The 13,069-nt window shown below is 40.8% G+C and overlaps 1 protein-coding gene across 2 annotated transcripts in view; it reads right to left on the reverse strand.

Moving 5' to 3' along the window:
• Positions 1-1,087: 1,087 nt before the first annotated feature.
• Positions 1,088-13,069, reverse strand: part of MTRR (5-methyltetrahydrofolate-homocysteine methyltransferase reductase) — a 49,600-nt gene continuing 37,618 nt past the window's right edge. For both annotated transcript variants that reach the window (XM_077879615.1, XM_077879614.1), the window contains exons 9-15: positions 11,284-11,464; positions 8,937-8,979; positions 8,179-8,365; positions 5,526-5,644; positions 4,403-4,495; positions 4,102-4,284; positions 1,088-1,685 (exon numbers count right to left, since the gene is read on the reverse strand). In XM_077879615.1, the coding sequence (XP_077735741.1) occupies positions 1,541-1,685; positions 4,102-4,284; positions 4,403-4,495; positions 5,526-5,644; positions 8,179-8,365; positions 8,937-8,979; positions 11,284-11,464 (951 nt within the window). In that variant the 3' untranslated portion in view covers positions 1,088-1,540. The remainder of the gene's footprint in view (positions 1,686-4,101; positions 4,285-4,402; positions 4,496-5,525; positions 5,645-8,178; positions 8,366-8,936; positions 8,980-11,283; positions 11,465-13,069) is intronic.

The following is a 13,069-nucleotide window of genomic DNA, read 5'->3' on the forward strand; positions in this document are numbered from 1 at the left end:
GCGGCTCATGAACAAGGATTTATCTGTCTCAGTTCAGGATGCTGGAAGTCCAAGCACAGGGTTCAGAGGTGGTCAGGTTCTGGCGAGAGCCCTCTTGTGGCTGCAGCCTGCAAATGCTGTGTCTTCACCAGGCAGAAGGAGCCAGGGAGCTCGGTGGGGCCTCTCTTCAGGGCACTGACCCCATTCCCAAGGGCTCCACCCTCCTGACCTAAGCACCTCCCGAGGCCCCCCCTCTTACTGTCATCATAACGGAGGTCAGCATTGGAACACATAAGTTTGGAGAGACATAAATATTCAGAATGCAGTAGGAACTTTAAAAATACAAGAATGTTAATTTAAGCAGGCATTTTAAGCCTAGGATACAATTTGAATGACATCATGGGGTTAAGACAATGTAGAAAAACTAAAAATATGCTAAAAGGAGCACAGAGGAAGAGGAGGGGTGTTTTACTAAACTATGTACTTGCTCGCACCTATAAACTGAATGCAGATTTCCCTAAATTCTAGAACTGTTATATTAAGAAGTACTCGTGATAAAAGTCCTATATAATAGAATCTTAAAATATAATACACATCTCTAAAATCATTTTAAAAATATCTAAGTATTACTTTGATTTTTTTTATCAGAAATATAGTTTCGGTAATAAATAAACATTTGATGAAGTTATACAGATCTTCCTGAACTTATAGTGAAATAATGGATAAATCCATTGTAAGTTGAAAACAGGTCAAAAAGCATTTAATACCCCGGACTTCACAGCTTGGCCTCAAACGTGCTCAGAGCAGTTATATGAGTGGACAGTCACATAATAGTATCTCATGTAATTTACTCAATACCACACCGAAAGTGACAAGACGGTTGTGTGGGTACAGAAGGTTGTTGACACTGGGACCCTGCCCTTGCCCAGCACCAGGACAGAGTATGTTATCATCTGCCACAAGCCTGGGAAAACACTCAAAATCTGAACTAAAAAAAAAAAAAAAAAAAAATCTGAACTACAGTTCTTACTGAATGTGTTTGGCTTTCATACACATTCAGCGTACATCCTAAGTCAGGGACTGCCTGTATAAACAAGGTATCAGATATACTTTGCATAGTTAATTTTAATACAATAGGAATAATCTTTACAGTAGAGTTCATGTCAGAATAAATTATTTTTACCTTATTTTTAAAAACTGGCAACAGTAAGTTCAGAAGCTTTAACCATCTGCGTGGTTGGCTAATGTCCATGTCTGTGCTGGGAAGCCTCATCACAGACATGCAGACGTACTTCCTGTGATTCTCCAGGATGCAGTGGCCATGGTGGGTGGGGATGGGGGTGCTGGTGCAGAAGGGCTGCCCCTCAGTGTGGAGAGCACAGAGGCACTGATGGAAAACCCATGGGAAGTCTGCTATAATGGTAAGTGGTCCACTCCCACTGTACTTCTTCCAAAGTTAAATTGTTTTTAATTTTAAAAATTAAAAGTCTCCATTTCAGTAAAACTGTCTTTTAGTACTTTAAGCCAAAAAAGCATCATTCTCTTCCTTCATTTTCTGATTTTATGACCAAATATCCTGAAGGTATCGTTTTTCCTCTTTTAAAGTAGCCAATCTTTTCATTGCTTCTAGTTTTTCAACTCCAGCCTGTTTGCTTATTATTTCCACAAGGGTATCATTGACATCTTTGGCCATATTCTTAGCATCTCTAGAAAAAATAATAGCACTGATGTTTAGGAAACAAGAATTTTTACCAAAGCCTTCATAATTCACAAATCTAATTCCCACTGACTCCACCACCCCCACACCCTGGCACTCTACTTCTCTGGGAAGCGTCCCAACAGGTGTCCCAGCCCGCCACCCATCAGGCCTCCACCCAGTGACGTATCCAATTTGCAAAGCTGACCACATCATTCATAGCTGAAAACCCCTCAGAGGCATCCATGCTTCAGGAACAGCCGAGTCTCCAGTAAGCATCTAAGGACCTTATAAACCTGGCTCCTGCTCATCTCTCTCATCCCCTCCCTTCAGTCTACTGGCACACAGCGAAACTTGCATTCCCAAGGGCAACAATGTTTTACACGTATAAGCCTTCAAATACACACACAAACACACACGCACACACACGTGTGTGTACACATGCACACAAGACACAATTACTGAAAACTCAACTATGGGCCTGACTAGTTTGAAGTGCTTTGACATGCTTTAGCTTATTCATTTACAAGACAGGGTGAGGAGCCCTCTGGTGTGCCCCTGCAGGCCGCGATGTGCACCTGCTATAAGTGACCACCCGCTATATGTGAGCACCTGCTAATGTGGCTTCCCCACCAGGGAGAGTAAGCTGTCTACGGGCAGCGAATGTGTCTCACTTCACCTCACATCTCTCAACATCTGAACTGTGCCAAAGCACTCAGGAAGCACCAAATGCTGTTGAATGAGTGAAAGCGTAGGACAGGACACTAATGTCAACAGAACTTGTTCTACCCCTATAGTAATATTTCTTGAAAAAGGTATCTCTGGTGGCCACCCTGACTTCCACGTCATGCTCTCCCCTCAGCCACTGCAACAGAGCTTCCATCCCCACAGCCCTTTCCCCACAGCACAGTGCTGCTAACTGCCAAACCTACTGGTCTCCTCTGGACAGCAGAAGGCTCCCCAGCTTGGGACAGTGTCCCCTGGGCTTAGAGACAAGTTCACTCCTGCTGAGGGACTGGTCCTGGTGAGGGCACCATGAGGTCTTTCTTGTTCTGAGCCCCCATCACTGACCATTGTCATGAACACTACCAACTCCACCGTGCAGACAGACGGAAGAAGTGAAGCATCAGTGATTGAAAAGAGAAATTTCTGGGTTAACATGTTAAGAATTTGGACACTTAAGATATCCTCCAAGTTCTCATTTACCAGTTATTCACATATTTGTACAAGTGATTTTGCCTCTATTAGCTGGAGGTGCATTTTCAACGTTGAGAGCTCTACCCTCTACAAAGTGAAGGTCAAATACTTCTTTAAAAGGTAAATGAAAACATAAACCAGCACAATGTCCAGAATCTATGCCCTTTATCAACATAAAGCAGGGTTTCTCAAGTAAGAGTAAAAAATCCATTAATAGGTCGTAAAATCAACTTAGGAGGCAAAATCAGCTTTTTAAAACAAACAAACAAAAAACAGTAAGAAGTTATCACAAAATGTCATGAGAAATAAATAGAAAAAGTTCTGTTTTGGGGCATCTGGGTGGCTCAGTGGTTGAGTGTCTGCCTTTGGCTCAGGTCCTGATCCTGGGGTCCTGGGATCGGGCTCTCTGCAGGGAACCTGCCTCTCTCTGTGTGTCTCTCATGAATAAATAAAATCTTAAAAAAAAAAAAAAAAAGTTCTGTTTTATAAAACTTATTTCTATTATACCTATTCTATGTCACTGTAACAGTATTCCCTCTTTAGTATCACAGTTAAAAACAAAAAACAAGAAAAAGCCATCTGATTTGGTGATGTACAAAGTATTTTAAATGCCTGAGATGCATCAGAATTAAAAAGAGCTATTTCTTACTCGAAAGTCCTTTTTAGTTAGCATAATTTTTTTGAATTCCATTAAAACAAGTTGGTAAGTTTCTATAATTTTTCTTTTTATGGCAATTTTGGCTTTCTATAACAAATTTTGCCTCAGAAAGTATATAAAAGAACATAAAAATGATTCCTGGTTTATGACAACTTTGACATTACAAATTATGTCTTAAAAAAAAAAAAAAAAGGATCTTTAGATCCACATTCTCAGAGTAAAAATAATGGTTTTCCTGAGCCAGGTTAACTGCACAAATCACGTATATTTGGATACAAGAAAATCAATCCTGAGAGTTCAAGTTAAATGATTAGCATCCTAACACCAAATATAAAACAAATAAAACTTTCAGAGGCTCTTCGATATGGCACAACGCATTCTGAAATGCAAGAACTGATTTCATTTGTATTTCCCTGATAATGACAACTAAATGTATGTTAGAAGCATTTTAGAACTTGTATTTCTATTCCTGTACTTAACCTGCTTAACAGATTATTAACAGTCCCTAGTTCATTTAACAAATATTATCAACAGCCTTCTCCTACCTGGCATTTGAGTGATGGTCACTTACCCACACACGTAAATATAGCCGCTTTCATTAAGAAGGACCCTTGCCACCTGTTCACCGTGAAGCTGGATGTTATCTTGCACATACTTCACTGGGGCTGCTTCTTCCCCAACAGGAGCATCTCTTGAGAAGGAAACCTTCAAGTGAGTTAGGATTCCACGCTTGTGGAAATGTCTGAGTTCTTCTCTGAAATTTAATGTATAATGGGTTAGTGTACTGAAAGGTTTATCATTTAAAGTTAAAAGCTCTGAAATTAGACTGTATACCCACTGTAGAGTCTCACAATACTAGAAGTGTACACTACCTGAATAAATAATCCCTATCTTTATGTCGACAGCCAAAAAACAACCACGTTGCTCCAAAGTGTCCCTCTGGATGCTGTTCTTGGAGTTTCTCTCTATGTGGAAAAGAAAGTTGAGATGTTTGATACAAAGAATACATAAAACCAATCTATTTGATCAGAAATACCACCAACAAACTCGCCATCACTGCAAGTCCTGCCCACAGGGCTCCTCAGTCCCTCCAGCAGACACTCTGACAACCACCCACATCTGTGAGCTACAGACACCTGCAAGCTCTGCATAGCATCTATGAGGGTAATTCAAATATCAAATATCACAGTGTGAAAACTACTCTAATTTCTACATTAAATATTAATTTTATTCACAAAGTTGCTATTAACTCTCAATTAATGTTATAGAAACGTGGCCCAGGGCTTCAAATGGTAGAATGATCTGCTGTGAAGTGTTTCAGAAACAACACGCCAAGGAGACATGCCAAGTATGTCTGCCATTACTCTATGCTTCTTTAAAGAAAAAAAACTAAAAACAAAATAAAAACAACAAAAAGACTCTGTCCAAAGGATATTACACCACTATCTGGGGACCAGCACACAAAGAATTGTTCATTATTTCACAAGCAGGGAGAGAAGTACAATTTATATCAAATAGTTCTATAGGATATGAAGATGCATCTGGTAATACCAATCTACTGAAAATTACTGATGTTTGGGTTTAACTCTGGAACTTTTGCTATAATTGGATCTGTTAGTAGCAATGTTATCTCGTTAAGGGAGAGATGGAACAGTATGTACATCATCACAGCATAAAGGTATGCCTGAAATTTGTCCCCAACTACGTATGTTATAAACTATACTGCAGCTGGGGGAAAAAAAGAAAAATAAAGTGCTACAGTAAAAAGGGAAATTCTGACACAAAACAAAACCTCTGGAAGATATCACATTTACTTTTCCCATGGTGACAAATTATGCTATGCTATCACACATTTGATAATAATTTTTTAAAATAAAAATTTTACAACCAAAGTCCAATATCCAAAAAAATCACTGAAGAAACAAAAAAAGCTATTATATTTCCACCCAGGATCATAAGGGATACATTTTCTCACTAGTCAAAGAAAGCACACACCTGTGTTGCAGAAAACCAATGAAGGGCGCTATGCCAGTTCCCGGACCCACCATTATGATGGGGGCTGAGGGGTCACTTGGTAAATGGAAGAAATTGGTTGTTCGAGGACAGATGGATATCTGGAATGTTAAACCAATATTCATAAGTCTGAAAGAAAACCTAGACAAAGGCATACAACCAAGATGATTTTTGCTGAAGAAATTAAATAGCATTAAATCTTACTGAAACCATGAATGCACCTGTCACTACTGAGAAAAAAAAACAAGTTTGTCTTGCAAATTTTTCTTTCCCATCGAAATCAAAGGTCGTTAAAAAATGACAGGCATATTTCTAAGGTAGAACACTGAATAGATACAATCAAATTCTTTCCCTAGGCCTATGAATAAGGTCTGCTTTCTAGTAGGCAACCCATTATCTGTATTATGGAGAAATGCAAGAAAACTAAAGCTAAGATTCTCTGTTGGAAAAAAAAAAAAAAGATTCTCTGTTTGCATGTAAGGGGCAATGAAGATCAGCATCAAGATGGAGTGAGAGTTTCAGGGGCAAATTGACACCTGAAGGAAAAATGAGGGGAGTCACTCCCAGGATGCTGAGGAGCTGTGCTGTGTTTGCTAATCTGGGTTCAATGTTATGTGTTTGTGCAAAACTAGAAGAATAAATAGTATACACAGATAAGCACAATCTTTTTGCTAAAATTTCAAAAGATTTCCCTTCTAAATTACGTGCCAGGGATACGTACATACAAGGAATCCATTTCTAAATGTATTTCAGTTCCAGTGTCACTTCACCAAGTGCATGAGTTCTACTGAGTGGCAGGAATCTATTCTCTGTGTAACTGTATACATTTTAATCTTCAATGTAAGGAAAACCTGTTCATTAACAGGATGAACACCAGACCTTGTAAAGGAAGAATTGGCAGAGTGGTATCAGATGAGGGTTTGCATTCTGGAACAAGACTGTAATTCATCTCACACTCGTCTCATTTGACCCACTCACTCACCAGTCTTATTGACGGTACTCAACACAACCACTACAGATAGAGAAATGAACAAAATCGCTGTCCTCATGGACTTATGCTCTAGTGGAGGAAGAGACAATAATCAAACATTTATCTGTAAAATGACTGGTAATGATAAGACTCGTGAAGTAAAGTCAGATAGTTTACACTGGGTGTGACAGGGGTGTGCTAGTGAGAACACATGGCCTGTGTACTAGGGACTGCAAGGAGAGCAGGATTAGTCCACTCTTGCTGCAGTAAATCTCAGACGGTTTATATTACCAAACACTTCTCCCTGGTTCTCCTTAAATGCTACAGGTGGGCTACAGTTCTGCACCAAAGACCTCCTCTGCTTGCATCCACGCCCAAGGAGCATCCCTGACCTGCAACATCCCATCCTTAGTCAAAGAGGAGAAAGAGGCAAGCCACATCAGTGAGTTCAATGCTCCTGCCTAGATGGAGCATATATCCTGTCTGCTCACATCTCTCCAGCAGAATACGGTCACACAGTCAGACTACACATTGATGGGCAGGGCGTCTATGCCTCCCAAAGACAGGGCATATCTGTCAGCAGTTGTCCCATCTGCCAGTTGGGGTTGGATTTGGGTGGGTTGTGTGAATATTAACATTCCCTACACGTCCTAATAAAATGCATATGGCACTAAACACCATTCAATTTAAATTGTATCCTTATTCCTATATTTCTAATCTTTGAATACTAGAAAGTCTATAATAAAGATCTGATAAAATGGAGAAAGGAGAAAGAAAAAGGTAGAAGGGAGGAAATGTGTGAGTGGCATCCATGATGGGTGTTTGTGATGTTATATATATTTAACTTTCTGGAGATCATCCATTTTTATAGGATCATAAAATGACATAATACTCTTATGTCAGTACTGTAATATTCTTTCCTTTTCAGAAAAGGAACAGCGTCTCAGGTTCTTAATATTTTGTTGATGCATCGTGACCTAGGAATATGGTGGAGGGAGTGGTGGGGGTCTCTCTCTCTCTCTCTCTCTCTCTCTCAGGCACCTGTGTGAGGCTGCTGCCTGGGAAAATACCACAGTAAAGGGCAATTTCAAGCAGCAGCTTCCCATGAGCCCTCTCAAGTATATACTGAAGTCTTACCTTCCCCTTAGGGCATGAACTTTTCAACTCCAATAACTTACAGCAACCAAACTAGTCCTAAGATAATGCTACAAATGACATGTTCATTTTTTCAATACCACAGAGGACTTCATGATAAAGCCTGAATTTTTTTTTTTTAATTTCAACCATCTTTATTATGGGCAAGGAAGGACTTGAAATTGTTCCTTATGCTGTGGCCTTGAGTAAGATTTGCCAAGTGCAGTATCAAAACATGAAGGATGGCACTAAGTCCAGATACAAATTTGTCCATAGTCTGCTCACAGAATCAAGTCACATTTCATCCTCCCTGTTTTAAAAGTGCTTTCCCTCTCATCACGCCTTCATACTATAGTACTAACTTGGATTTTATACTACGTCTAAGACAAAAGGGAAGAAATGGGGCAAAACCCTAATACCCAAACTAAAGGATATAAAATTAATCTTTGGTTGTCAACTGATCGCCAAGCAAGGACTCTAAGGAGGCAAACCGCATAATTTTAATAATGCCCAACTGCACACTCCCAGTACCTCAGGAGCCGGGGCTTTCCCGTCTTCTGCAGGGGACACTCGTGTGTTTGGATGAAGAATTGGCGCAACCACCATGGCCAGCCAGCCTGTGCACACGCCCTTCCGCAGAACCTCCACGGTGGTGTTAGACAGAAACTCCACAATGTTAAAAATGAAATGAAGCTTCCCTGGGTGAGACAGGTTTGAGCTGAAGAGACACAGGTCAGGTTTAAACTCTGTATCAGGACTAACGCATTCAAGCCAGACACAGTCTTTCTTCCTGAATTGATGGATATTTCCCATGGGCTCTAATCTACCTTCTAAATCTTCAGGGAAAAGAGCTCTGCTGCTACTGAAAAGCTCCTCCTCTCTTGCCCCCTGTTTTGTGATATTCAAAAAAAATTTCCAATCACATGTTGTAGTTTAGGACTCTTAAGATTTATACAACCTTCCATCTCTGCACTGCCCACCTCTGCTGTCCAGTGGAGATGGTCTGGCACAATAGTCAAGGCAGCAGGTAGAGGACCAGGGCACTCAGCAGCCCTATGTGGGGAAACGTGGTTGTGGACTAGGGCTGCCGCTGGAGATTCCACGCTCTCTGAACTTCTGCAGAACAGGAGTCCCAGGACCGGTCCCCTTCATTCCTTACCACACCTGCTACTGTCTTCCACTAATTAGGTACGTTTTTACCAGGTGAATTCAGAACTAATAAGGATTTGGAAGCCAAAGATTCACAACATTTTGGGAGAAAGATTCTATGTGCTAAAAAATATCAGTACCTTGCGCATGAATATGGTCTGGGCTGAAGCTTAGGAAGATGTTCTAGAAAAAAAAATAAAGATAAGCAATTAATTCACCACTACTGAAAATAAATTAGATGTAAGGTTTTGTAAAAATTCAAGTCTGAGTTGCATTTCGTTTTCTTGTTTAGAACACCCAAAATAACATTTTAATTTAAATGTTTTAGAGCAAGCTGTAAATTCACTGTAACTAAGTAAGTCATTACTATTTTTTTTCCCCAATTCCTCACATTAAAAACCAGACATACTGCATTTCTTTACCTGAAATCAGCGTCCTTCTCAAGGCTGGTCTTAAACAGAAGGATAATAAAAGCATCCATGAGTGGGCTTCAGAATCAAGAAACCCATTAAATTTTCTGTGTGTACACAGTTTTCTGAAGTGTCTGGAGTTTTCATGTTTGAAATAAGATCATGACCTCCAAAAGATCACTATTTTACGGATTATGGGAAATACCTAGGCTTGAAATCTTTTTCCTCCTTAATAAAAGAAAGGAAATATTTTTCCTTCTTATATTTCTATAACAACAGAAAATGGGAGGGTAGAGGTAAAGCCTTTAAGTTATCCAGAACCCAGTGGTTTCTAGATACACTGGAGCTCTTGTAAAAGGTCAAAGAATCAATCTGACAAAAATTTGGAAAGACCGGGATCCCTGGGTGGCGCAGCGGTTTGGCGCCTGCCTTTGGCCCAGGGCGCGATCCTGGAGACCCGGGATGGAGTCCCACATCGGACTCCCGGTGCATGGAGCCTGTTTCTCCCTCTGCCTGTGTCTCTGCCTCTCTCTCTCTCTGTGTGTGTGTGACTATCATAAATAAAAATTTAAAAAAAATTTGGAAAGACCTTTCTAACAGAGGGCTCAACATAATACTAAGTGTTAGATACATTAAGTTTTCTTAAAAAAGTACACAATAAATTTTAAGTTTGAATGCCTTCATTAGTTTTTTATAGACTACACAATAAATGCTGTATAAAAGCTAAGAAAACAGCAAATCCATGAAAGGAACTAAAACATATTCTCACATGTTGGATAGCTATACAAGAGTTCTTACAACTTCCCTACAGATGTTCTGATTATTCTCCCAACCCTGTATTCACTCTAAAGACTCAACTGAGACAGAGAGGAGTATGTGTGTTTGAAGAGCCACCTTACTTAGTAACTTCACCTTTTTGAGAAGGAATTGTAAAAGTGAGAGAAAGCACAATCTGTCTTAATAAAGGAGAGCACCCCTAACTGTACTGGACATTGGGAGACCCTGTGGCCTAAAAATAAAAAACATGATACACGTTTTCCTATCACCAAGGATAAATGCAAATCTTTTTTTTTTTTTTTTCTTAAAATTTTATTTATTCATGAGAGACACACATACAGAGAGAGAGAGAGAGAGGAACAGACACAGGCAGAGGGAGAAGCAGGCTCCATGTAGGGAGCCCGATGTGGGACTCGAGCCCGGGTCTTCAGGATCAGACTGTGGGTTGAAGGCAGCACTAAACCACTAAGCCACCTGGGCTGCCCGATAAATGTAAATCTTAAAGATTTTATTACTTATCACTACAGGAAAAGAGAGAGGAAAGGAGAAAAGTACCAGCACAGGAAAGTTCTCAAGGTTTAATAATCCTGTCGAATTCTCAGTCATTGCCCTCTGTCAGTGTCTCCAATTCCTACAGAGGCTGCCATTGAAAGCCCTCCCCTGGCCAGCACTGCAGAGAGGATCTTCTCTCTTCTTGGAATGAAGACCCCACGAGACAATGAGGACAAAAACTAGAATCATCTTATATTGGACTATTTGATGACAAGTCTCCCGCAAGCTTCAAGCCTGGAGCCATCCTGAAAAGGCCACCTGCACTGGTACAACATGAAGGGTCCCCGTCGCCCTTGGAGAACACGGAGCTAGACTTGCCCAGAGGGCGACATTTTTGTATTCTGCATAGACAATATACTTCATTATCCTTTGTCAGTTACATTTAGGGTTCATCAGCTTTAAAAAAAAACAAAAACTTTTTTTTCCTTGGGACACTCACTTTTAGGTAATATTTGACTAAAAAAAATTCTTTCTGAAAATATCTAAGTTAATAGAAAAGATGCTAAATGCTGATCCAAAGAAAGATAATTAAGACTGGCTGTAGTAAGAGAGCAAATGCTAGTGACAATGGGAGAGGGAAGACATAAAGAGATAATGCTGGCAGAAGGATTCTTTCCAACTTCTTGGAGGCCCTGAGGACAAACCAATGTTTCCTCCCAGAGACACATTCTCACAAGCCAGACAGACTCCAGAGTGCTCTGTACAAAAAGGCTCCTTGGGTGCAGGGGCCGGGAGCATGGCCACTCACCAAGCAGGAGACTGAGCGGCGGCTGGCAGGACGGAAAAGCGAGGAGGAGGTCTAACACACTGGCGTGGGCATCTCGCACAAAACGGCTATAATCGGCTGCACCCTGCCGACTGCACAGCTCCTGCAGCCTTCGCTTCTCTATCCCGTCGCTGGTGTAGTCCACGAGGGCTCTCAACAATGCCTGTGGCCATGGCAAAGCAAGCAGACAAAGTACCATGTGTGGTTAGGCTGCTACAATCTCTGGTTAGTGTTGACCTGGGGACATGCCAAATTATCCAAGAAAAAGTGACACCACTCTTCTGAGTGGATCAGGAAAAGAGAATTTAACTTACTATTTGGTTTAATGTCAATCTGTTAAGGAAAACCACCCTCCATGTTCTTCTACTTTAGGTTACCTTTCCTGTTTCCTAAACCAATCTAATCAGTCCCAAACATGATCTCAAATTACATGTCTACTCTGAGTAGCAAGAATCAGAAATCTCAAACTCGTTTTAACTCAAGACAAATATTTGCTCGTCTTAGCTGATGATTACAAGCTAGACTTCTATATTCATTTGACAGCTGTTAAGTCCTCTTTATACAACAGGCAGTGGGCACAACACTTCTTTTGCTGGTTAGTGACAGTGTGCAATAGGCTAACGACCCAAACAGGAACACACGCAGAATGCCAGGGACTTCTGCACCCCAGATGCAAGCCTGAGATGAAGGCTGGCCACAGGAGAGGAACAAAAGTGAAGAGGAACTAAGCAGATGGCCCAGTTCCATGAAAGCATGGGCTCCTGGGGCTACGTGCAGTTCAATATGGGTACAGGGCAATGCGGACATGGAACAAAGGCTGAAAAGACAGGCAGGGCCAGAACATCAAGAAGCCTCCTGCACGTGGACTCTCTCTGTCACCTAAGACACACTGTAGAAAGAGAAGAATATAAACAAAGAAAGCAAAGCAATAATATCCTGAATCCCAAGCTCCAAAGACAGAGGCAAGTCCAAACTCCTGGACAAAAGACCAAATTTGTTAATAACGACTTTTGGTTTCAACATATTCCAAATAGGACATATAGAGCTCTTACCCCTCCAGGCTTCTTAAAGAACAAAGCAACGAAGTTATGTACACCAAATGCTAAGTGAAATGCTAACAGGTACTTTTTATTCCAAGGCTTAAGCATCTTCGTGTACTGGACTCCCTTCACAGGGTGGATGAGATCACTCCTCCTGTGAGGGTCACAGGTTTCCAGTGGCTCAGCTTGGAAGCCCTGTCTAAACTATCCTGAGACCAACAAATTGCACGTCTTCTTCAAAATGCTGGGCCTGGAACCAAACACGAGACAAGACTGGGAAACCATGTGAGATGAGCAAGCACTCCATGTCTTTGCGCAGACCCCTGGTAAGGTACAGTTTCCACGCGGGGGCATACAAACTCTCAACTTCTATTTAGGTAAAGATGGCATGTCACAGAACAGCACATATGCTAGAGGACCTCATTTTTTGTTTAGCAAAACACAATTCAAGTGTTAACCCTAAGGATTTGATTATAAAAGACTGTGACTTCCCATGTTACTTATTTTGTGTCCACCAGAATTTTTATGATGATATAGAAAAACACGTTTACATATACATGCTTCATTAAATAGTAGAGCTGAACTAAAATTGTGAAACTTGCTGTATTTAATCAAGAAGTTCTCATGACAGTGAAGTCTAAATTTATTCAAATTATATCTAGGACTGAGTTTCTCTCCAAAGGAGTTTGCTTCCCAATGACTGCATGGAACAAACACATTAGTAAGAC

This window comes from Canis aureus, chromosome 31 (genome assembly GCF_053574225.1).
Source record: "Canis aureus isolate CA01 chromosome 31, VMU_Caureus_v.1.0, whole genome shotgun sequence".
NCBI lineage: Eukaryota > Metazoa > Chordata > Mammalia > Carnivora > Canidae > Canis > Canis aureus.